At 40.2% G+C, this 26,069-nt stretch overlaps 2 protein-coding genes across 2 annotated transcripts in view; one reads left to right on the top strand and one right to left on the bottom strand.

Moving 5' to 3' along the window:
• The window catches only part of pou6f2 (POU class 6 homeobox 2), a 66,419-nt gene extending 57,511 nt beyond the window's left edge, over nucleotides 1-8,908 (bottom strand). The window contains exons 1-2 of the mRNA XM_061094209.1: nucleotides 8,895-8,908; nucleotides 3,891-4,078 (exon numbers count right to left, since the gene is read on the bottom strand). Coding sequence (XP_060950192.1) covers nucleotides 3,891-4,078; nucleotides 8,895-8,908 — 202 coding nt within the window. The remainder of the gene's footprint in view (nucleotides 1-3,890; nucleotides 4,079-8,894) is intronic.
• A 1,787-nt stretch (nucleotides 8,909-10,695) lies between these two features.
• vps41 (VPS41 subunit of HOPS complex) lies at nucleotides 10,696-25,254 on the top strand. The gene is made up of 28 exons (XM_061093602.1): nucleotides 10,696-10,883; nucleotides 11,254-11,292; nucleotides 14,428-14,535; nucleotides 15,949-16,026; nucleotides 16,971-17,045; nucleotides 18,039-18,101; nucleotides 18,629-18,694; nucleotides 20,191-20,310; nucleotides 20,398-20,544; nucleotides 20,639-20,705; nucleotides 20,981-21,078; nucleotides 21,292-21,421; nucleotides 21,556-21,671; nucleotides 21,770-21,888; nucleotides 22,004-22,085; nucleotides 22,260-22,352; nucleotides 22,467-22,594; nucleotides 22,684-22,828; nucleotides 22,966-23,007; nucleotides 23,090-23,140; nucleotides 23,243-23,380; nucleotides 23,477-23,531; nucleotides 23,614-23,754; nucleotides 23,854-23,990; nucleotides 24,385-24,484; nucleotides 24,575-24,619; nucleotides 24,707-24,786; nucleotides 24,909-25,254. The coding sequence occupies exons 1-28, from the start codon at nucleotides 10,866-10,868 to the stop codon at nucleotides 24,987-24,989; spliced, it is 2,562 nt and encodes an 853-aa protein (XP_060949585.1). The 5' UTR covers nucleotides 10,696-10,865; the 3' UTR covers nucleotides 24,990-25,254.
• Nucleotides 25,255-26,069: the final 815 nt, after the last annotated feature.

Raw genomic sequence — 26,069 nt, 5'->3', positions numbered from 1 at the left:
CACCATCTCGTCCGCTGGAAAAAAAATTGCTTGCCCTACTAACCACAGCTTTCCCACCTAATGTCCACTTCTACTTGGAATAAATACAAGGCGGCAGGATGTTTGTGGTGCCTTGTAGCCCCTGTTAGGTGAAGTGGAAGACTATTTGCACAGGCAAGCTTTTAGGAGGAGAACGACCCTTTCACCACGGCAGTAAGCATGTGATGGGTGTAGAAGGTGGACAGTTTACTGTAGACAAACATGACCGCTACTGTCATTGTCTCCCGACTTCTTCTCGTACTTGCACCAACTCGTAGACGGTGTTCAGGCACTAAAGCTAAAATTATACTTCAGGCCTGCAAAAAAAAGTTGTTGTGGGTTCATTGAATATGAAAACACAAACGGTGTATATACGACACATCTAATGGTACCATTTATTGTCAGACATAGATTTCAACTGCCAGATAATACACCATGGTAGATTTATCACACCTGTTGTCAAAGAATCCCCCACCCCCCTGAATAAAGACACCATACAGCTGTATAACGTCTATAACTCTTCAGCAGCTGGAGGTTTTTGTCAGTAGAAGACTTTCAAGAAGCTGTGTTATGACCACACTGTATTCATGCGTCTTTTGTGTCAATTCACAACCACATGCACACGTTTATTTTTAATAACGACAGGAATACTCAAATTCTACAGGAGCAAATTAAGTCTGAACATGATTTGCATTCCTTGTAACTGTTACTCTGTGATAAGCACGTCTGTCAATCATGACATTGGAGCATTCCGTCTGAGAGATTTTTGCAAAAGGCGACGCAGACGAAATCTGAGGGATCAAATGCAAACCTTCAGGTCTTGCTCTTCACTGCAGTGCATGTAAAGAGGAACAATCTTAATATTGTGACTTCTGCTTTGTACAGAAAGCCACTGAATAATCAAAGGCCTAGTTTAAAGGCTCAGTTCAGGATCGTTGACGTTCATAAAACCCATCGCAAAACTAAGAATCTCTCGTGCAACAACAAGTTTAATGCAAAACCCAAAAATAAGCAAAATTAACTGAAATAATCAAAATATCAAATCATTGTTTACTTGTTATTAAAATGGTTAAATACCCTAGTATACATTAGTTCTTACTGTTTTCAAAATGTCAGCTTTTCAGAAAACTGTAGCTTTTACCTTCAGGCCACATCTTTCACACTCAATTGGTTTTGGATGGGATTCATACACCTGACTCAAAGGGTGATATAATCCATCAACACCACTAAGAAGCGTAAAAATCTCCTAAACTTTAACTCAAACTTCAACTAAATATAAAACAAAATAGACCAGTCATGATCGCCCTAAACTAGGTGTCACCATCACCGTAACTTTTTGGCTATTCTCTCAGAATTTCAGGTAAAAGTACCAAAATATTCTAAGAGCCTCTTCTTCAAACAACCTTCTCCCACTCACTCTTCCTCTCTATCTCTCCCAGCAGAAGACACGACCGTGCCATGTCTCCTCACGGGTCCCTGCCTCTCTCTCTTCTGACAGGTCATTTGGCAACGGTTCCCCAAACCAAACCTACTGCTGTGGGCTGTGCCACCGGGCAAAGAGAAACCATCCCCTAAAGAATTCACAACTTTCACTGAAGCAGCTCTGTACAGTCACATGCAGTCTGACAAGAGCCATCAGCAGGTGGAAAATGGGCAGAAAAACTACTTCACCTTATGGTTACACAAATATGTTTTAGAAATTATAAATTACTTGCATATTTATCATCATCAAAAGGTGTCTTCAAATATAAATAAATAGTCAAAGCATATATAAGTGAACGTGCACAAGGGAAAAAGAAGCAAGATGCAATCAATAGAGAAGCAGGGGAGTCGTCAGAGTCTGATCAGAGAGGAAGAAAGAGGGAGAGTCTTGATGCTTATTAAACCAAATTGCAATGCTTTTGAGACAGATCCTGCAGGAGCCAGTCCTTGTTTAGAAGCCTCTAGCTTCAGGTTATTCTTTAAATAAGGATTTAAAAGACAGCTGAACTCTCACTGATTAGGTTTGAGAGTAATGTTTGGCTGTCCCTCCTCCAAATTCTTTTTTTATTTTGTTCGCAAATGCTTGGCAAGCTGAGTCCATTGGCACTTTTTTCTTTCATTGGCACTATTATACTATACTCCCTGCCACTTCCCAGGAAATACACACATATATACAGGCACACACACGAAAATATACTGAAAGTGTCAGATAGAAATTTATAAATACTGATATTCCATCAGCATCTCTTATTAAAATAATTTTTAAAAAGATAAATATTCACTCTGAGCAGTAGAAATCCATAGCAAGCCATAAATCAATTACATGCCAAAATCTCTCACACACAAATGCACTGAAGCATGCATGTACACACACGCACATACACGCGCACACTATAAATTTCAGAAATGGAAAAACAGACACAAGAGGAAACAATAGTTTGTAAAATTATTCAAAACCAACATCTAAAGCCATGGAAGAAATGATTTGTTTCATTGCGCATTCAGCATCACTATAAAATAATATAATAATAAATAAAATTGACAAAAAGTTAAAATTATGAAAATATGTAAATTTCTTTATACAGTCCTGAACAGTCCTCTAACAAAACTTTGACTGAAATTAACCGAACTAAAATAATTTGCTAAGGGAATGAAAGATGGGAGCATGTAATTTCCTTGAAATAAAATATATATATATATTACATTTAAAATCTTCCATCTCTCTAAAATAACTGATCCCTAAAATCTGCTGTTACTGGAAATTACAATTTAATAATATAACTACACATATATTTGGTTTGTAATAATTTCTTAATTAAATTATGTTAAAGTCTCTCTAATGAAATCAAGCTGGGACTACAGGAGATTTAAGGCTACATTAGCTTTCTCATTACAGTGAATAATTTGAAAATGTGCTAAATGGTAATTTATATCATTATGCTCATCGGTTCATAAGGAGGCACAGTGATTCAATTAGTCCATGACTGAAGCAGCTCATGATAAGAAAAAGTAAACACACTCCTCTATAGACACAACCAAAATAGAGTGTGAACACTCAGTTAATGAGATAAAGTGAAAAAATAATGAGGCATGCTGATGTAGAAAATGGCTAATTTTGAAGATGATTTGCGAGTGAAGAAACCAAAATATTAAAAATAATTGAATGAAGTGAATATTTAAAAACAGAAAACGCAACATTAATCTAGAAACAATAACATTAGATGTGATGTACCGATGATACATTTATTTTCTGTCAAGTTGAGGGTCTAATTTATCAGAGAATTAAGTTGTTATTTATCTCTATAGCTTACTTTCAATTTTATCAATGTTTAAATAGCAGATTTAACAATGTATCTATTTCTATTTTAGTGCATATTTCCCCAAAAATCTGCAGGGCAATGGTTGTGGGTTTGAGATAAAATATACTGACACATAAAATTGTATCTTTACAGGTCAGTTAAACTTTTTTAAAGATTTTATCTTAAGGAAAGTCATAGTGAGACGAAACCAACTTGATGCACTGATACTTATTAATAGTGGTATTTAAATCAGTGTAATATATATGCACAGAATTTCATTAAGAAGATTTCTGCAGTTTGGTTATCTCTTGTAAAGTCAACACACTTTTATCTGACAGAGACAGTCCTCTAGATGATGCACAAAACATCTTAAGATACAAAAACGACTTATAATACAATTTCTTAACTAACTACAAGAGCCCAACACTCACTTGCTCACTGAACTTAAACTTAGTTTGTTGTCTGATGCTGCTAACACCTGTCCCAGCACTGGAAGCCTTCAGCTTTCCCCTGGCTTCTGCCTGAGCCAGACCTCATCAAGCAGCTTTTGCAAAGGAGCAGGAGACGGACGGAAGGTGGAAGCCGACTTACCGTAGAGCTTGTTGGGAGTGCCCTCTCTGTCCGTGGCCTCGGAGGGCAGGAGCAGGGGCTCGTCGTTCAGCTCGCTGTCTGGGGTGGCCGCTTTGTCGTCCGCCCGGAGTTCTGCCGCGCTCATGTTGCTGCGCAGGGAGAGCAGCGGCTTGCTCAGCTGCCCTGTAATCATCGGATCCTGGAGGGAGCTGGGAGCCCAGGTGGGAAACAAGGGAGGAGAAAAAAAAAGAGAAAACACCGCTGGTTAGATCTGCTTCGGCGTCTCACCCTCACCGGCTCCTTCTCTGTGTCTCCACTCACTCTCTCTCTCTCTCCCTCTCTACACCCAGCTTCTCCTCTCTATCGCTCACTCATCACTCTCCCTCTCTCTCCTGCTCCCTCCCTCTCCTGCTCTCTCTTTTATCTGAGGCTGGTGCTACCCCGCTGATACTGCCGGCTGCTGCCTGGTGAAGAACTGTTACAGATCGCGTGGCTTCACCATTATACCCTGTAGTCCTAAAACGGTGATACATCCATCTCCAAGGGCTCATTACTACCTGACATGTGCCTCATCTCCAGCAAACACTAAGCTGACAGCGGTCTACAAAGAGGTCCTGGGCTGCGTGTCGATTAAACAAACCAAATCAATCTAATTCTACATCTTAAAAGGGAGATATGAGCAAAGAATATACACCAGCGATTATATCAATTTTCACATAGCTGGGGACACAAAGTGTGATTAACGGTGACATCTTGCATCAACGCGTGATGCAACGTGAACTTAAGGCCTGATTTAAACAAGAGATGAAGTCATTGATGTTCCCAAATTTTGCTCCCAATTATTTTCATTTTTTCCACACATAGAAACAAGAATAAAACAGCAACTACATAAAGTGATTAGAGAATTGTCTGTCTGAGCTTCTTGGAAGAAAATAAATTCAGAAAAGTTCAGAAAATGTGTACATTTAAAATACAAAAAAAAGCATGTTTTTATAAATGACCCTGTAGGTTTAAATGCCTTTGTTGAATTGTTTTATCTCTAAGAAGAGCCACAACTTGAACACAATGAATAAAATACAGTACACAGGCTTTTTGTTTTCCAAACACTAAACGGGAAGTTTCTCAAAAGCCAAAGGAAAATCTGCTCTTACCTAAAGAAAGCTCCTGAAGAAAAGAGAAGGAAAAATAGTTTTCAGAAAGTCCAAATGTTGAAGTCAGTCAAACAGCAGCTAAAACATACCACCACAGTCCAGAGACCTGCTAGTACATCCAGCTTTATACTGAACCAGAAGCAGCCTCCTCACCCTGCATGTATCTGAATGGCCACCACAGGTTCAAGCCTGAGGTTGCTTCCTAGGACAAGTACAGGAAATGTCACCTCCTCCCTCCCGCTCTCTCTCCGTCTCACACACGTTCAATCTCTCTTTCCCTCCCTCTGTCTCTTCCCCCTTGTGTCTTGTGACTGGAGAGCTCCTCAGACAGTGTTCACCCCACCTCGGGCTCCGAGACACAGACACACAGCAGCAGCAGGGACCATGGCCCTCTTCCTTATTTATGAATCAAGTCCAACCTAAATATGTCTCGGCAAAGGACGGGTGACCAGCACATATGGGCCGCACAGAGGAAAAAGGAGGGTGTGTTACCCCTGCAACCATCAATACCCCACAAATACACAAACCCACACACGCGATTCTATCAGGGTGGTCGATGAGTTCCTGCCCAGAGGGGCCTTTTTAATGTGCTCATCACAGGAATCAGCCTTTTTGATATGACACATGATAATCTATGAAAATGTTAATCAATAGAAATAGTTTAAGCTGTCGTTAAAAACGGGAGCCGGCTGGTCAATACTCATATCCCCGGTAACAATGTCACTAGTCATCAGGGCTTCATTTGTGGAGCACTTAAATGTGGGACACTGCGCATCAATGCACCTCTCTGCCCGCCGAGGTAAACACATTTTCCCCTCTGTCTGAGCCTGGCCACACTCTGCATGCATTTGGGTCCACCCCCACCGCCTGCCTCCTCTCCTTTGAGTTGCTTGATAGGTCCACTGGAGGGCAAAATTAATACCTAATTGAATCTTGCAGTCATCAAAATAATCAATAGTTTTTTATTATTTATTCTTCACAGTCTGTTGACTGTTTGAAAGCTCAGAGGGACAGCGGAGAGCACAGGCAACCCTGAAATTCCTGCCGTTTCACAATGTAATTTTCACTGGGGCATGAGAGTTTGCAAGACCTATAAAAAATGAGAGTGGTGGTTTTTTTGTTTGGAGGTGGGGGGAAAAAATAAAGGAAAAATGGGAATCTTTGCCCCAGCAGCTACAATGAAAAATAGAATAAACAAGCTCCTGACACTTCAGAGGAGGGCACGGTCCTTTCTGTCCATCCCTCCATCTTTTTTTGCTTTCCCCTTTTCTCCTTATTTCATCATATCAGGAGTGTGGCGGTACCTCTCTAATGCTGGCATTTCTCTTCCTGACAGACTCCAAACAAGTGCTGGGAATGAGATCAGAGCTCTAATCTTCCCCTGGCCTCTGAGGCTTGAGGATAAGGGGGCAACAGATCTCTCACCATCTCACGCAGCTGTTAATTACTTCATTTCCAAACAGCTGGCTTTGCCCATTTGCAATCACGCCACCAAATTGGGTGTGTTTATTAATTTAAACTCATGCAGTAATATAATTACACCTAATGGGATAACTGTAATGTTATTGTAAAAATCGGCAATAAAAAGGGGGTATTTTAAGAATTACCATAAGAAATTAGATTACTGGATCCAAGCAGTGGCTGTTAAACGGATTATCTTCACTTTTTAAAGTCGGCCTCGGACCCCTGATTAAAGCGCTAATGTGAGTTGGGGAATATGACGGGTGTGTGGGGGGGCAGACATGAGGGAAGAAGATTTGTCTTGTTCCTTCTCTGTTCACTCAGTCTGGCCACAGCTCCAGAGAACAGGTTGCAGAAACAAGAAAAAGCACTTGATCTCACCCCCCCCATCCACCCTCCGTTCACCAAACACCACCGGTGGCAGGAGGAGAATCAGTGGTTAGCAGAGAGTCCCGAGTGTCATCAGATATCCATGCTAATAGCTAGTGGTCTTACCAAAGCCGTCCCACTGCGACGGTGAGGGGTTTCAGCCTGTAACCGGCACGCTCCACTCCAACACTCAAGACTCCTCTACAAAGAAAAATATGATCAGTACTCATCATAATTGTTGGAATGGTTTTACAGTATTCACAATAATCTCTCATATTTAAAGCAGAATTCAGCATGGATTGCGGAGAATTTACTATGCTGTAACATACTTAGATGTTTGGAAGTCAGTGTACTATTGAAGTACACTTGAAAGCTAATTGTGAGAAATACACTTATTCAAAACGTATCTCTATAAACAGAGTTTGAGCAGGCGTCGGTTGCCTGCATGCAGGTAAACAAATCATGTGGAGAGGTGGGTAACATTGACCAAAATGCAATGCAATCTGCATTCATATGTAGATAGATGTAGAAATGAGAAATAAAATCTGTGCCTATAAACACCAACTTAAAGTATAGCAGTTTGTGGTTTGTGTGGAGAAACGTTCGACTCGGACTGTAAACAGTGTACTGGGAATGGAAGATAGAGTCTTGGTCCGGATATCCGCTGTCTACACTGAGGCTTATACTCTTAAGACAGTAGCCGATGGGCTCCTGATCATTTGTCCTGGATGTTCCCTGCCCTGTGCCAATTGCATGCCACGACCTCCACAGCACACCTGTACTCCTAAACCACAATAAAACAGATCGAGATAGAGATTTATTAAAGTCCTGACTATCTTATATCCATCAGACTACACTCTTAAGACATAATGTCATTAATGTCATGTATTACTGACACAACATCTTTGCTTCTGTTACCGTGACTTCATGAGCTAACAAATATTCCAAGTATTCCAAAGTATTTCTAGCCATAAATCATCTGTCTTCTGCAATCAACCTACTTGTTATGAATCCATTATCAGTGATCTAAGTGACCTGGAGAGTTAAACTCATATAAATTCATACTGTCAGTAGCTCATGTTTTTCTGCTGGTACCTCATGGGTTAGAAATCCTTGTAATGCAATTGTAATGACCTGAGCTATGCAAGGACGGAGATACTGACAAATGGAAAAGTCTGATGAAATTTGTTTCCATTGCTAGAGTGAGAAGAAATAAAATAACCCATTGTGGGCAACGTAGTACAGTAGATGATGATTTGTCTCCCCCTTAGGGTTATTAACCAAACTGTTCCTCCATCAAATCATTTTAGGATTTCCATGTATTTCAGTGACTATTCACTAATGCTAAATTAAGAGTGAAATGTGTTCTCCTATTAAGTATTCCTGGCAAATACAATAACACAAACCTATTGCATTTTACAGATTAATTTTAGTGGGTTTGTATAATTGTATATGTAAAATCATCAGACAACATAACTCTTCTGCATACCCTCTGTAGGAGTAGCAGGCCAGTGGTATAAAGACTTGAAGTGATATTTTTTCTCCACACTCATTAATATGATCAACAGTTATCCCGCTCTACTCCACTGAAGCCAAAACGCTCCCCAATGGCTGGTCGGTGGGTCAGTGAAGGCTGGGTGCTATCAAAGCAGTGTATTAAAAGGAGCTCTTTGAAGCTTGTAAACCACGGTGCCCAGCAGGTCCACAACAGATAGACGCCTCTGATTGGTCAGGTGTGTGTGTGTGTGTGTGTTTTCTGCGAGATCGATCCACAGAGCTGACATTCTGGAGCATCAAAGCTTTCAGTGCACTAATCTGACTCCTCCTATGAGGGCAAGTTGTTTTTATTATTTTCCTATGAAATGCTCATAACGCAGAGGGTCTCCTGCATGCTTATGATATGAGAGGGAGCGAAGTGTGCGTTTTAAGGGTTTGAAAGGGAATGAAAACGTATTAACATCGAGCTCACACAATGTATTTATCAACAGATAAATAATGCACAACTATAGAGAGGATTGGGGAGAGCAATAGAGAATCACGGTGCCATTCATTGGGCATACCATTGGCAGAGGAGTGACACCACAGAGATTCACACACCACTGCTCCTCAAAGTCAGTTTCCCCTCACGCCGTCTCTGGAGACCTGCGCCACATACACATTCATGAAAGGTGTGAAAATCTGATTTCCCAAAAAGGATCCGTAATTCTCTGTGAGGGTGGAAGCCACAATCAATAAATCATTGCTAAGTAGATTGTAAAGAAAAAAAAAATTATTCCCCCTTGGTATCAGTGCATTAGGATTCTCCTGAGGATGGATGAGGCAAGATGGGGGTGTGAGACAATCTCAATAAAGAAGAGGCGAATCTTACCTTTGGCATTCATCTGGACGCTGGCGAGCAGCTGTCAGCAGAGAGAGGAGGGACAGGGAGAGTTCACCAGTATCACAGGGATTCATTGGCCTCCATGTTTGGGAATGTCTGGAAAATAAAAAAATAAACCAAAAGGATTTTAAGGGTTTGATCTTTCCCCCTGACATTATAACCAATGTAATATTTTTTCATCAGCCAATGCAGAAGTGTTTTGTTTGCTCAGGTGCTGTGACAGAAATTACACATTTGTTGAAATACTGCACTGTATCATTAAAAGATAGCAGTTGCATTTTCTTCTACTTTACATGTCTACCACTTTACATAATAGAGGTGAATATTTATCTGACAGCTTCACAAGTAACTTTGCGGATTTCGCAGACATAACATGATCAGTTAGAACTAATATGACGCCCTGTCAGAAATGATTCCACCTGCTGCCACATTAAAGTGCTGCACGGTTGTTCATGCATCAGTATAACCCAGTAATATAAAATAAATATAACATTTAACACCCTTTAAGAGGCAATTCTGCATATGATCTAATAACAATGTATAAATACTCTGGTTGACAATAATATATGCCAATATGAGCCTTTTACAGACATATCACTGTCTGTGATTATATTATCCTAATGTACACAAAACTTATGTTTTAGAGAATAAACAATGGAGAGGATATGTACATTTTTGTTAATATTTTACGTTTAAAAAGCTCTATATATTAATATGTGTTTGCATTTTCTTCTTGTTTATAAAAAGGTTTATGGTTAAAGTGTGACAAGCCTTAATTACACTTCACTGCGGTAGTGTTTGAAAATAACATCTTAAAAGCAACTGCCATTTTCTTTCCTAAATAAATATAATTATAATATTACCAGCAAATATGAAATGTATTTAAATCACTAATGGTACAACTGCTCATTATGCAGCACATTTTCCCCTGTGAGTGTTTTATTATATTATTTATTAAAATCAGTATTATTATGGATGCTTATGTGTCAGTAATATCAACTTTGATATGTAAAATACAGTAAAAGTTTAGTACACAAGTAGCCTAACTGTAGCTGATAGATGTACTGTAGTGAACTTACATTTCTTATATAAAAGGTGCTGTACAAATAAAGTTATTAATATTATTATAATGAAGTTGCTGTGAAGAAGAGATGTGACGACGTAGGTTGTTGGTAAGAGTGAAAAAAAAAGCAAGCAAAGTGTTGACTCGTTTAAACGTCTAAAACACGAACAGCTGTGAAAAAAACAAACTGTGAAAAAGTTAAAAACGAACAAAAACTAACTTAAGAGGAGGAAAACTTTAAATAAAATTAAAATATAAAGGTAGAAAACGTGTTTAAGTTCCTCACCTGTTCTTAGCTCTTAGCGCCATCACTCCAATCAACCGATGGCGTCGTCTCTCACTCAGCAAAGACTCCAACACCCACAATGCTTCGCGGCGTTGATGCAGTCACGTGATTGAACCTGTGACAGGGCGCAGGCTGCGACAACAGACGTCGCGTTGTTGTTTATTGTGTGTTTTTAACGTGAAGTGAAGCTAAACACGTGTAACGGACCCACAACATGCACGTTACACACATGCACGGAGACATTTAACGCTTTCCCTTCGGATACGAGGCTTCTCGATCAGAAACAATGGCGGAAGTGGAGGAGGTAAGAGCAGCATGCTAGCGTTAGCATGCTAAGTGTTGATGATTTCCAGCCCTATTGCTGCAGAAATTAATGCGAATGACCAGTTGTGAGATGTGTCAGCTGCTCTGCTGTTTTATTCAGACTCTTTTCTAACAGTTCAATCGTTTGTCATTACGACTCGCTTGTTATTAAGGCTTTAATTCAAGGTGAGGTCTGTATTCTCCTTAAATATGAGTAGCAATGCTCCATCTTCACTCCATTTGTTTGGGTTAAAGTTTAATTCAGATGTACTGACTTCCAAGTGTAACACAAATGTGACGTCTGTTAACTTGATTCATAATGTCAGGTGTTCAGTTGTTTAAAGTTAATTCAAATGTGTGTCTGTATTCAGGGCAGGAAACCAAGTGAGGAGTTCACAGATGAGTCTGAGGTAAGAAATGATCATTGTGTGCTTCCTGTCTGTGTCCTGCAAAAAGAAGAAGTTCTTTTGGAGTCATGAAATATTGCACCCTTAAATGTCATGCAGTTGCACCAGTATGTCGATGTATAAATGCATCAACGGCAACATATTCTCCATGTCAGGGGGTGTGAATAGTTCTGTCAAGCATGGATGATGTTTGAACTCAAATAAAGCCCACTGCCTGCTGAAAGGCCTGTAATACATAGCCAGCTTTTATCAACCCAGCTGGATCCCGCAAGGATCTTTGTCAGTTTTTGAGAGGTGTCAAACACTCATAAATTACAGATAGCCCCCCAGATCCATCAATATTATGACTGAGCTTTGGAAATGCTTCAGTACGCTGGCGCTTCTGAGATCCACAAGTAGGCTAAATAAAATATAGCTTCACACATCAGCCTGGCAGGAAGGGGAGTTTGTCTTTTAAAGGAAGCAGAGAGTAGAATGGAATATCAGGGACAGGATGCAGCGGACGCTTGCACCGCAACACACAAAACAGTTAAGGGTGAGGAAAAAGTAAAAAATAAATAAAACTCCAGGCCTGTAAATAAAAAAAGATATTTTCTACATCCTGTTTTCTGTCTGTGCACAATGTGATCGGTTCTGAAGGACACAAACACTCACAGAGAAACAAGCACCAGGGATTTGGGGATTGTGTTTGTCCTCTGAGTGGCTGCAAACAGAGGACTATATACTCAGAATACTGCAGTATACTGTAGTGTTCTTCTTACTTGTGCTGCTGTTACCTGGTCTGTCTTACTAGATGGAAACAATGACGACCTCTGTCACTAGCCTCTGTCGCTCATAGAAGAAATGAGCAGGATGATGATTTGTGTTATTTTCGGCTCTTGAGAGTCAGAGGGATGCTCTTCCCTAATTTAGCTTATTATCCAGACTTTCAGTAATAAAATTGAGGGTTTTTGCTTTGTTGTATTACGATGCCTAATCTTAGAACCACTGAACCATACAGGGTTTAACTTTGGAGTACAGTGAATCAAACTAATGGCATCAAATTACATTTAACCAATACTATAGTAACAGACATATGGGCCATTTTCTTCCTCACTGCAACCCTGAAACAAAATAATCTGATTTACTATAGGAACTAATAGAGTTAGGCAATTAATACATTTTAATACCTAATAAATGTGTTCATGCAATCATGCAGCTTCTCTCTTCGGTTGAGATTAATGTATTAATGTCTTTTCACCATTTATTAATTAGTTTTCGACATAATGTTCCAGAAATCATACAAGATCTTTTATTAGTCCCACTTCATTGCCACACCGATATGTTCCTGATGGACAACATCGGTCAGTAAATTGACCAACCCATAAGACATTTCTCAAAAATCTCCTATTAGGGTTGAAATCAACTGTGAAAAAACATGTGATTGACATCAAATCAAACCAGCCAGTGACCCTTGAATCTCATACTTGCATCGGTTTTATTCGTCCACTCATTAATTCAGGTTTTCCTTTCATTTATCAACCACCTTGTCACCTGTGCATGACAGCATGATACATTATTTCCTTAATAATGAAGGGAACAAGCCCCTTTCCCATCCCGAATGTAAGTCTCTTACTAGTGGGCTCTGTGTATGTGTGTGTATTTGAAAGCAGAATGTTATCCTTGATGTTGATGGATGGCTTGGTTCAGCCTTTTGCATCATAAATGCCAATAGGCAAAGAATATGGCAAATATGGTAACAACACAAAGTCCAGCTCAGTAGTTGACAAAACAAAAGACAGAGCTACAAGAGCGAAATGGCAAAAGTTAGAAAATTGGTAGTTTCTCTCAGGGGATGAAGTTAGTCTTTGTTGTTTGATACGCCTTTGAAACCCGTGACAATGCCCTCGCATCAGAAATCTCACAAGCAGAATACACAGGAAATAGCCTAGATATGGCGTTGTTGAGTGGGAAAGGATTGTTTTTGAAAATAACATTTTTTCCACGCTATTGTCCCCCCCCCCCCACCTCTCGCCCAGTAGCACATTATGGCAGACAATGTTTTGAGTTGATGCACCCTCTGGGCAGCCACAGACTGTGCAGCATTGGTTATAAACTGAATTATGAGTAATATTCGGGCTGTGACTGGCCGCAAATGTTGGCTCACGCTGGAAAACAGTGTAACATTGGAGAAAAGCTTAAGTTTGTTTTATGAAAGGACCAGATTCTTGAATTTCACTGGAGATGAATTGTTTCATGGAACAATATGAAAATGACTTTGTGCTGCATTCCACGCAAGGTGATGGAAATTTGTCTCTGTGCATATACCCATATTCGATATGAATTTCTTTGAAGAGGTCAGCATACATGTAGGATTGATTTCTTTGGCTGAAGAATCTTTGTTTCACGGAAGCTGCAGCAGTGGTCGTGGACATTATGGATGTATAAGCAAAATGTGTGTGTGTGTGTGTGTGTAAAGGCAAGTAGAGCTAAAAGCAGGGATCATTTGAAATTTATTGACATTTATTTTAATAATTGTGAAATATTTGTATTAAGATTTAATGCTCTAATTTGTATGGTGTACAGAGGAACACAATTAATTGCATTGAACATTAAGTAATTTAAAATAATTTGGTGTGATTTTGCATATAATAATAATAATTGTATAATTACTTTTCCTGTGCTCTGTTTTGACTGTTTTGCTGCATCATATAAACATGTTTGTTTTGATGATGGAGTTTAAGTTGCTCGTGAAGTTTTCTTGTGGAAAAAGAAAAGTTATATTTAAAACCTGGTCGATTTATTGTTTTTGCAGATGAAAAAACAACGTAGATTTACAAAAAATAATATCGTACTATCATACGTTCTCATTCAAACAAAACTAAACATGGACCCACATCACTCTGTCGCACCACAAGCTCAGGATAACTTTAAAAGTTCTATAGGAAACATCTGAAGTCATGTCACCTCCGTCACAGAGCTCAATACTTAAATAAGTTGAAGTGGACATTTTGTCTCTTGCAGGGGGGGTTTCTGTCTGCGGCTTTCAAATAGCATTGTGAGTCGTAACCTTTGTGAGAGGACACTGTTGTTGTAATGAATACCTTTAAGAAAATGATACAGTGAGAGCCCATCTGAGGAGTCTGCTTTCTCAAACAGGAGGAGGACAGCGAGGAGGAGCCCAAGCTGAAGTATGAGAGGCTCTCCAATGGGGTGACCGAAATCCTCCAAAAGGATGCAGCCAGCTGTATGACCGTCCACGACAAGGTACGGGTTATAATTCACCACCCGCAAGGTCATTTCAGTTTCAAGTCCATCCACTTTAAGAGGAAATATATTGTTTATGTGCACATTTGAGACATGTCCTCTTCACAGTTGGTTTTCATCCCCTCTGTTGGATCTGTGAAGGCAGCCCATTCTTTTCTCACCTCTCCCTGCTTTTCCTCTCAGGGAGGTGCATCAAAATACACCAGGCACCATTGTCTTTTCATCTTTTTATTCCCACTGTTGAACGCTGCTCTTTTTAAGAGGGCCACTCTGAGCCAGATGGTTAATCGTCGTGGCACCGGCAGCACACATGCACGTCTGAGCCAGGCAACAGTCATACACAGTTATGTCTCCTCCTCACCTGATGTTTTATTAACCAATATTGATTCTCATTCATTTATTTTTACTTTGTGGATTTGGTCCCGACCCCTGTTTGTTTTTTCCTGTTTTATAACCTCAAAACAGAAACCGTGCCACATTACTCTGCTGAGAGTCTAAATGTGATCTGACTGTCTCTCTTCCTGGGAATGCTGCTCTTGTGTACCCTCTGTTGTCCCGCTACCTGTGTGGTCACACCAGCCCCCGCCACCCCCCCCACCAGCAAACGCCGCACATCCTTTAAGCCAACGACAGCGCAGATTGCCTTATGTTGCCTCATATTTTCAGTGTCTGAATCGGAATTTCATTTGAACAATTCCATTCTGATAAATCCCTTTAAAAGTCGCTCCGCCTCACAAGGTTGAACCCTTTATTTATTTATTTTTGGTTATTTTATTTGGGGAGATTGCAGGGGCTCTGTCTGACATGCTCAGCTGTGCCTGTAAATATAAGCATTTCATTATAGACTGCACTGAAGCATGGTGGGCTCGCTGCACATCCACATGCTGGTCGAGAAGGGAGGGGGATTAGGAGGAGGGCATTGGGGCAGGGGCTGGGGTGGAAGAACACACACTTAATCTAATGCCAAAAGCCCCCAGTTTCTATAATTTTTTTGTCCCAGTGGACACACACGTACACACACATTTGCACGCACACACACTTCTGCTGCAGCACAAAACACAGAAACCAGTTGCTGCTCAGTAGAAATAATGGCAGTGTGCAGAGCAGACGGGTGATTGCATTGCATGGGAAGAAGTCAGATGTACAGTGCATTTATTATGTTTAAGCACTTTAATTTGAAGAAAAAATGCCATTTCACACTGTCTGCTTTAATAAATAGGGCTTTTCCACCCCTGCAATTTCACAGTTTTGCCTCCAAGCCCTCCCAATCCCCACTCGGCTCATGTCGCTCCAGCTCCAGCAAATATTTTTTATCCTTCTCCGCAGCCTTCATCAGCTCAAGATTTCTCCTACATCTTGAATTGGTTTTAAGTGTCTCCTGCTTTAATTTACATTATATTTATCCCTTTCCAGTTTCTTGCCCTCGGTACACATTTTGGAAAGGTCTTCCTGCTGGACATCCAAGGAAATGTCACTCAAAAGTTTGAAATTGTGAGTACGGTGATATTCTTTAGGTTCTAATGATTGAACAAATGTCTGATTTTGTGCCACTCTTTTACTTTTACATACATATCTAAATTCAGTCATCATTGGCTGAAAACAAGGGAGGGGCTTTACATTACTCTACCTTCACTCGTGCTTCTAACTGTAATGTTCCTGCTGAGCACATTGATTTTAAGTGCTACTCACCTAAGGAATCCACTGCCAGTTATCAATCATCCTGAAGGAAACAAGGAAGCCATTTCACCAAATAGAGGAGGCACCGCTGAGGCCTGGCTGATGGATTTGTGGCTTAGATTCACAATGAATTGGTCAGCATTCAGAGAAAAGGACAAGGATTTAATAAGCCTTAGAAATCAAACCATGGACTGTATATAAAGATGGAGGATGCATCGCCACTTCCTCCCACTATTCAGAAAGGAGTTGTAATATTATGGAAACGAGCGCTGCCAAAAAAAGATCTTCACTTGTTCATGTCCATGTACTAACATGGAGGAGGCAGTGTTTATGACCTATACTGCCACCAGGCCTCGCTCTCTGGGAGCTGTCATGCCGTCCATCTTTATATACAGTCTATGCTTCAGAAAACTTTTCCACTTTTCGTCTACACCGAGTTTCAGGGTTATTAAGTAACATTTACTGTAATTTATGCCATTTGATCCTTTTATCTAAAGAGCCCTGTAGTTTCATGCATGTCTAAAATATAAAAGCCTCAGCAGTAAAGGGACTCACAACCTTCTTAGTATTAATACCATGCGCTGTGCATTGACAAGTATGAGACTGTGCATCCATTACACGCACAACTTTTTTTTTGCCGTTCACTTTTACTGGCATTTCATTTAGTGGGGTAAAATGTCAGCCTGCCACAGAGAATATTTGCCTTCCTCTGTGCAAATGAAAAAAAAAACTGATGCCATGATATTGTGTCTCTGCAGAGTTCAGTGAAGATCAACCAGATCAGTCTGGATGAAAGTGGAGAGCATGTGGGCATCTGCTCCGAGGACGGGAAGGTGAGATCTCTCCGCTCATCACCGCTGGTTACTGATCCTTGGGCCCCTAAGCAAAGAATCACCAATCAGTGTTTTTCATCTTCCATAATTCGTCCCCAGATTCGTATAAAAACTCACCTTATCAGCGTCAAACTTTATGCTAATGATGTGGAACTTGAGGTGTTTGCTCGTGAATTTTTTGAAGAAACTTCCTTTGCAGTCGCAGCATTAACCTGGAGTTTTATCTCCACCATATCTACTCATGAACCCATATTTTTTTCATGATGCACGAATTTATAAAAAGCTTGTACCAATTTTGAAGAGTAGGGGAAAGGATTGCACTCAGATGCGTTGAGCTGTCAGTCAGCCATCAGCCGTCTATGGATACCCTCTCCATGTTCTCCACCTTGCTGTTATCTTGTCTCTTCTCATCATTACCACCATCCTTCATGGATTTCACAGTCAAGATATGCTCTCTGATATCAGCCCCCTACACACACACATACACACATATGCACACGCACACTTCAGCGCTGGTGGCAAGAACAAGATCTTGTCGCACAAAAAGTGGAGCAGACAATTAAAATCAATGCTACAGCAATTGTTTGCCCTCAACCAATTCACCTGGCTGCTAATCCTTTGAAATCTAACTTAATCCTCAATCATCGGTGCATTGCAGATAGGATTTGAGTTTTATATTATTCCCATACTCAAAGAAAATCTTCTTTTTGGGGCCTCGGATAAAGAAAAAGGAGGTGTCACATACTCTAATGGTACATTAGAGTTTGCTGTGGTCAAGTCCAAGATTAGGACCCCTGTTTCTAAAACCCTGCAGGGTTCAAAGTATCAACTAGTCCACTAATTGGTGACCCAGTGGAGAAGTAAGGAGCCAATCAAAGTCTGTTCTGACAACAGTTTCCCCCCGCTGGCCTCAGATAGTTGCAGAGGCAGCAATTAAAGGAGAGATTTTGAGTTATTCACCTTAGCTTGCCGTTTTTGTTGTCTGCTTTTCAGGTTCAAGTGTTCGGCCTCTATACAAGAGAGGGCTTCCACGAGAACTTCGACTGTCCCATCAAAGTAAGTTGTATTGAAAGCGTACATGTTTTAGTCTGTAACTGTTGGTGTTGCCTATCTCTGTCCAATGATTCCAGAAATCTGTGTTTTCACTGAATACATATCTCAAAAAAGGTTAACTTTATCAGCTTCACAGTTTGCATGTGTGTTGTTAATGGCCCAAGGAAGTGCAGTGTCAAATTCGGAGAGGTTTGGAGCAGTGATAGGTTCAATATTAAAAAACCTTGAATAGACTGGCGACCAGTGCACTGTAGTAACAACCCCTGGGACTCATCAGTGTAAGTGACGTTGTCGATCACACCAATCTGTGGACTGACTCCTGCAGCTGGTCTTTACTTGCCCCAGCTCAATTACTGCAGGTCACTTTTACATTTTCAGAAAGAAAGCCGCAAAACCTGCATTACCACAGACCAAACAAACAGCCTAATTCCAAACAGGCAGGTTTACAATGGGCATTGCACTAGTATACAATAAAGAAAACTCAAAATGCTCCTGATGGTCTAATCTGTCCCTTGTGTTTTGTTTCCTAGGTGGTAGCTGTACACCCTCAGTTCACCAGATCGAACTATAAACAGTTTGTCACTGGGGGCAACAAGGTACGTCTGAGTAGTATTTTCTACCTGTGTAGTTCTCGTACGTTTTATTTTTTATTTTTCTTGTCAATTCCTGCCACAATAATTCATCGTGATTGTGTCCGGGTGAAACCGAATCCTGCAAAGCTCTCTCACTTTGGCTCGGCTGCAGGAAATACACAGGCCTTTCTCCGTTGTGTGAAAGGCTCTTACTTTTCTGTCTCTTTGCTGGAGTGCTCTCGGGAGAGCTGCCTATTTTCATAAAGTGCTGTTCGCTCAACAGAGTTTGAAAGGCAATGCTCCACAAGCACAGCAAATAGATGTCATTATCAAGAGGCTACGTAGTCTTAGGATTTCTGGGCGCGTTCAGTGATCTCTCTCCTGAAAGTTGTCTCTGGTAAGTGTGTCACAGCGAAAAAGGGGAAACGAATTTTAGACATTAGATTTGTCATTTTTTCCCTGTTGGAAGTAAATCAGCTGCTTATAACCACAGGATATAACTGGACTATAAACTGCACTGATACAGCACCATTTGCACCGCCGACCATAAATACAGTATACTGACATTTATACAACAGGGGTGAAGAAAAACAACTTTTTTCACGAAACCCCATTGTTAGTGTTACTTTGCCATTTTCTTTCAATTGGCGCTGATTCCTCTCAGTTCCAAGTTGTGAAGGCCTCCACAAGGTGCCTGTGATGAAAATCAATAAGCCTCGACGGGAGCCACATCCTGTCAAAGGAAATTCAATTTTGTCTCCACAGTTCTTTTGTCATATCATCTCTTTGTGGAGCAAACTGTTTATTAACATAGCCCAACTGCTGAATTAAAGAGATTCTACAAGCTTCTCTCGGCCTCCTTGGTAATATTATGCACTTTTTTAAAGAGGGCTTTTTTGTATCAGTTTATATCAGTAGGACAATAGAGGAATTGTAAATGCTGGGCTCTGTCCTCCTACATCATGCACGCCACAAGGCCTGAGTGTTAAACTGCAGCTGATGAAGTAGATCTGAGGTGTGGAAATCTAATGAATTTGTGTTTAAATACTTATTTCTCTATTTTACACCAACCACTGTGACTACAATAAATGGTGTGTATCCTAAAGAAGCCGTGACCATTAGGATTCAAATGAGGAGGATGTATGAAATCATTCATGACGTCGACCATGTGAATCTGTAAAATGACTTCCTCCACCGCTGGATATGAAGCTAATGTGAAACCTTCTCACTCATGAGCAATTTATCTTTATTTTCCTGGTGCCTAGATGCTCTGAAGTGGAATTAAGATCTGAATATAAGGATTAAGATCAGGGTCTTACCTCTTTATATGCAAGAAAGTTCCTCACAGTTAAAGTTAATTCTAAACGGAATATCTCCAGCTACTGACGCCCTCCTCCTTAGTGAAACCCTGTTCATCTACTGCCCTCTGTAGGCCGTACACAAGAACAGCACTCCCAACTGGCTGTTCCCTTTAAATGAAAACTGTGAGGCTGAATATTTTCCTGATTCCTTCCTTTAAGCTTCTTCTGTATGAAAGAAACTGGTTGAATCGCTGGAAGACGTCGCTCCTGCATGAAGGGGAAGGCCCCATCACTAACATCCAGTGGAGAGCCAACCTCATTGCCTGGGCAAACAACGTGGTGAGTGTGAATTGCTCATGATCGTGATTGAAAAAGTACAACAATGAATTTTGAAATGTTAATGTTTCATGTGTCGGTTTTTCCCAGGGAGTTAAAATCTATGACATCGGCACGAAACAGCGAATCACCAACGTGCTGCGGGATAACGTGAGTCTGAGGCCTGACATGTACCCGTGCAGCCTGTGTTGGAAGGACAACGCCACTCTTATTGTTGGCTGGGGGACGTCCATCAAGGTTTGCTTTGTTTCTGCTTTAATTTACCGAATCATTATTACAGGCTCTATAACTGTAGCAGATTTTTCAGTTTGATTTGCCAATTTTTTTACAGATTTGTGTTGTGAAAGAGCGAAATCCCACTGAGATGAGAGATCTGCCCAGCCGCTATGTGGAAATAGGTATAAAATACACAGGAGCTCTTATTAGATCAACTTTATTCCAGAAGTTAAAAAGTGCTTCATCATATTCAAATTATAGAAATGTATAGGAATACAAAATGGAGCATAAAAGCAAGTCATATCATAGCCAGTAGGAAAATCCTTCTCATTGGAAGGATTCAATTTTGGTTATACTTCTGTCTTGTAAATGGATTAAACCAACATTATATAAGATGATAATAAGTTGGATTCTCTGTCTTTCTCGTTTTCTCGCTGTCTGTCTCTCGTTCTTTCAGTGTCTGCATTCGAGACAGAGTTTTTCATCAGTGGCCTGGCACCTCTGGCAGATCAGCTGGTCACCCTGTTCTTTGTGAAGGAGAACTCGGATCAGATGGTAATGAAACTTGTTTTATATAAACATACACTCAGGGATAACTTTATTAGGTAAATTATAAATTCACAATTAAACGTGTTGTTGTGCTGGATTACATTGTATTAAAGGGCATTTCCTACTCTCTGTCCATGCTATTTCAGTATAATACAGTTGTTTTACTTGACATTAGACTGAGAAGATGAACCTCGTAAAGAGTGAGTTATGTGCGCGCAGGATGAGGAGTTCCGTGCCCGGCCTCGTCTCGACATCATCCAGCCTCTCCCTGAGAACTGTGAGGAGATCTCCTCCGACGCGCTGACAGTGCGCAACTTCCAAGACAACGAGTGCAGAGACTATCGCCTCGGTGAGACTATGAAAACTGCCCTGAGAGAAATGTCACGCAGCCTTTTACTGCGCTCTGATTTCATTATGCATCGACTATCAAATGTCATCTGAAACGTGCAGCACGCCGAGACACAAATGTATTTTCATTAACAGAGCATTCAGAGGGAGAGTCGCTCTTCTACATCATTAGTCCCAAAGATATCGTTGTGGCCAAAGAGCGAGACCAGGACGACCATATCGATTGGCTGCTTGAAAAGAAGAAATATGAGGTTCTGCCCTGGTCAATTTTATTAATGTTGCACAAAGGTTACGGTCTGTAATGTCAAGAGTTTAATTTTGTGTCCTATCGCCGGTTGAACTCTGACAGGAGGCACTGATGGCTGCGGAGATCAGCTTCAAGAACATTAAGAGACACGATGTTCAGAAAATCGGGATGTCTTACATAAACCATTTAGTGGAGAAAGGAGACTACGACACTGCTGCAAGGTTTGTTTTCCATGTTCTGCAGGTGGAGTTAGATAAGTTGTATGGTGATGAGGTTGTGACACTACAGCAAAATGCATGTCCTCTGCTTACAGAGTTTTGTTTTGTTTTTATGTAGAAAGTGTCAAAAGGTTCTTGGGAAAAACATGGAATTGTGGGAAAATGAAGTTTATAGGTTCAAAACCATCGGTCAACTGAAGGTAGGTTAAGTACTTTGACAGTACAGTATAATAAATGTATTGATTATTACACTTAAAAGTGATAACTTTATTTATACAGCAAAGTTAATATAGTCATGATCCATATGATTATGAAATGTTATGAGTTTTCCTTTATCAGTCTCTTTTCAATATTGTACCTCTGTCCCACTTCAGGCCATCAGTCAGTATCTACCCAGAGGAGATCTGCGTCTCAGACCAGCCATCTATGAGATGATCCTGCACGAATTCCTCAGAACTGATTATGAGGTACTTTATCCTTTTGACAGTCGTGTCATCCTGTGACAAATCCAGTATTTATCAATGAATGGGTTGATAAATGACAAATGTCCACTAACTCATTCCCATGTCTTTCCTCTGAAGGGTTTTGCGACACTCATCCGGGAATGGCCCGGAGAGCTTTACAACAACATGGCCATCGTTCAGGCCGTCACAGATCACCTGAAGAGGGATCCCACCAACAGCACCTTGCTCACCACACTGGCTGAACTGTGAGTCACATGAATGTGTGCAGAATTTACTGAGTGAAACACAAGATTATCCTTTTGTTATGATTATAATGACTTGTTGGTTTTTGCAGGTACACGTACGACCAGCGGTACGACAGAGCCTTAGAAATCTACCTGAGACTGAGGCACAAAGACGTTTACCAGCTGATCCACAAACACAACCTGTTCTCATCCATAGAAGACAAGATCGTACTTCTCATGGACTTTGACAAAGAGGTAAAAGACAGAAAGCATGTTCAGTTTCAGGTTTAATTGCCATTTTAAAATGTGTCCTTACTGACTTTCTCTATGACGTATTAAGTGCTGGTCTGTTTCCAGTCGTTCAAATATTCTTTGTGAATTTATTTTGCCAGAAAGCCGTCGATATGCTCCTAGACAATGAAGACAAGATATCAGTAAGTGCAGCCATTGATCATTTCAGGAACATTGTGCTAAAATTCAACAGTACACTGAATTTTTGTTTTTTTCTGCTAACAGACAGACAGGGTGGTCGAAGAACTTGCAGACAGGCCCGAGCTTCTGCATGTGGTGAGCTGAGATACTTTTTAACTTTAGATATAATCACTTCAGGTCTAAACATTTTATTCAAAACTGATTCAACAGTGTTTTTGACTCATCTTTTCTCCACAGTATCTCCATAAATCATTCAAGCGCGACCACCACAAAGGCCAAAGGTACCACGAGAGGCAGATTGGCCTGTACGCGGAGTACGACCGACCAAATCTCTTACCTTTCCTGAGAGACAGCACCCACTGCCCACTTGAAAAGGTACGACTCTCTGTCTCGTCTTATCTCACATCCAAGTTCCTACAAGCTGCGACACATGGATGACTTTTCCTCTTCTTTTCTGTCTTTCTCTCTCAGGCTCTGGAGATTTGTCAGGAGAGGAACTTTGTAGAAGAGACCGTCTTCCTGCTCAGTAAGTTTTAATTAGTGTTCCTTTCATTTCTTAAATTGAAAGGCTTTGTTCAAAGGAAACTAATAGAGCATGTCACTCCCAGGCAGGATGGGGAACTGCAGACGCGCTCTGCAGATGATCATGGAGGAGCTGGAGGACGTGGACAAAGCCATTGATTTCGCTAAAGAGCAGGACGATGCCGAGCTGTGGGAGGACCTCATCTCTTACTCTATTGACAAACCACGTATGATACAGTCTCTTACTGACTTGTTCTTATCCTCCTACAGTTTTCTGTTTTATTCTGTCTTTCTTCATCTACATCGGTGTTCTAATTTCTCTCTAGCTTTCATCACTGGCCTCCTTAATAACATCGGTACTCATGTGGATCCCATCCTACTCATCCACCGCATAAAGGAGGGCATGGAGATCCCCAATCTCAGAGATTCACTAGTGAAAATCCTTCAGGACTACAATCTACAGGTGAGACATGTTTCTCAAAGATCTACTTGCATTTGTTTTCAGTTCTAATCCGTATCCTCCAAAAATAAACCAGTTTTTAGTCACAGGTACTGGAAGAAGCAGTGGAGGTTTGATTTAGTATATTAGTATTAGTATATTAATTCATACAACAAATTAATTACGTGTTATCAATGAAATATAAACAGGAGCAATAAAATCTTTGTAGATTAGATTAATATCCTTTTTTTTTTATTTTCTGCTCAGGTGAAGACTTACAATACAAAAGAAAATAAAGTTTTAAAGAATAGTAACTGTGCCAATGAAATATATCTAGAATATGTTTTCAAAATAGAAAGAAACCCCTGGTAGACACTGTTGTTTTGTTTATTAACAAGCCTTTGTTTGTGTTTCCCAGATTATGCTGAGAGAAGGATGTAAGAAGATCCTTGTGGCCGACTCGCTCTCGCTGCTGCAGAAGATGCACAGAACGCAGATGAGAGGAGTCAGGCTCGATGGTGGGTGGATGTTTCATCAGAAGTGATGGAGATTAAAATCGTTTTGAACTCGTCTCATAAATCTGACGCTGCTGGTTTTTCTTTTTTCAGAGGAGAACATTTGTGAATCATGTCACGCTACTATATTACCATCCGGTACGTGGTTTACATTGCTGTATCTAAAGTATTTAAATGGAGTTAATGCTATTTGTTGCTTATTCATGCTTCACACTTATATTTCAGACATGGCCAAACCCTTCAGCGTGGTGGTGTTTCACTGCAGACACATGTTTCACAAAGAATGTTTACCAACACCAGGAACAGTAAGTGGACTGTCTCGCTTTTTTATCTAAAGCTACTCTCACATACGCGCTGAACTCTGGATATTTCCCTTGAAATTTTTACAAAGTACTTGTACTCTATCTTCTTCCTCTTGCCGTTTCAGATCCATGGCGTCCAGTTTTGTAACATCTGCAGTGCGAAGAAGCGGGGGCCAGGAAGTGGCATACTTGAGATGAAAAAGTAATGAGGATTTATGCACTCCCAGTGTTATTATTGACACTTTAATCTTGCCCCCATGTTGCTTTCCCCTTCTCTGTCTTGATCAATAAATATCACTTTCCCTCAGCCACTGAACTGTACACTTGCAAAAATGCTAAACAGTTATATCCAATTGTCTCTGTATATTTAAAACTAACACCTGTAAAGTGCCGCACTTGTTCTGCTTCACTAATATGATTTGGTGATTGAAAAGTCTGCAACATCTGAAAAATAAAATCATATAAAAACTGTCTGGTTTGTGTCTGGTGATTATGTTTGTTTCCCCATAAGTCAGTTAAAGTTGGTCCTGACTCATAAAGAATTTATACTTAAGTCTAATATTTATCCTAGAAAAATGTGTTTTAGTTTATTTCTCGATGACATTAAGAATAATTTCATTAAAAAGTCTGGAAAACAGCAAGAGACTGGACATTTTGGGAAATACTGTGTACAGATGCATTTCTTTTTTAAATATGTTATGGATTTGCTACTTTCATATTAAGAGAAGTTTAGACAACTGGACCTTAGTAATAATGCCTTTGTGTAAAAATATCCTGATATGAGTTAAGTTTTAGTACAAGGTCCTAGAATTTTATATATATGTGTATGTATAGAATATATTTTACATTTTTGGGATTCTTTTATTAATGTTTTTGTATCTAACACACATTTATTGTTCAGTCTATGAAAATACATAATTTAGTTGTCGATATATTTAGAGCCCGAGCACTGACAGGCACTGATTAATTTGTGTCTAAAATGTAAATTACAAGTACCTTAAAGCTGTAACTAAGAATTACGTACAAGTATAGTCACAAATTAAAGGTACTTTTACTTTCTGAGACTTCTACGCCACTTAGTTTTAGTCCATAGTATTTAAGAAAAGAAAGAAAGAGAAGGAGAGAAAGAGAGACAGAAATGAATCAATAGAGATAAAGAGAGAGACAAATCAAAAGAAAGAAATATAGAGAGGGATGAGAGAAAAGGAAGGGGGAATAAATCACAAGAAGGACAGAGAGAAAGAAAGGAATGACGAGAGTGAAAGAAAGAAATAGAGATAAAGAAA

Source organism: Limanda limanda, chromosome 20, assembly GCF_963576545.1.
Source record: "Limanda limanda chromosome 20, fLimLim1.1, whole genome shotgun sequence".
In the NCBI taxonomy this organism is placed as follows: Eukaryota; Metazoa; Chordata; class Actinopteri; order Pleuronectiformes; family Pleuronectidae; genus Limanda; species Limanda limanda.
The sequence above is the reverse complement of the archived record's forward strand: the minus strand, read 5'-3'. Positions and strand labels throughout refer to the sequence as shown.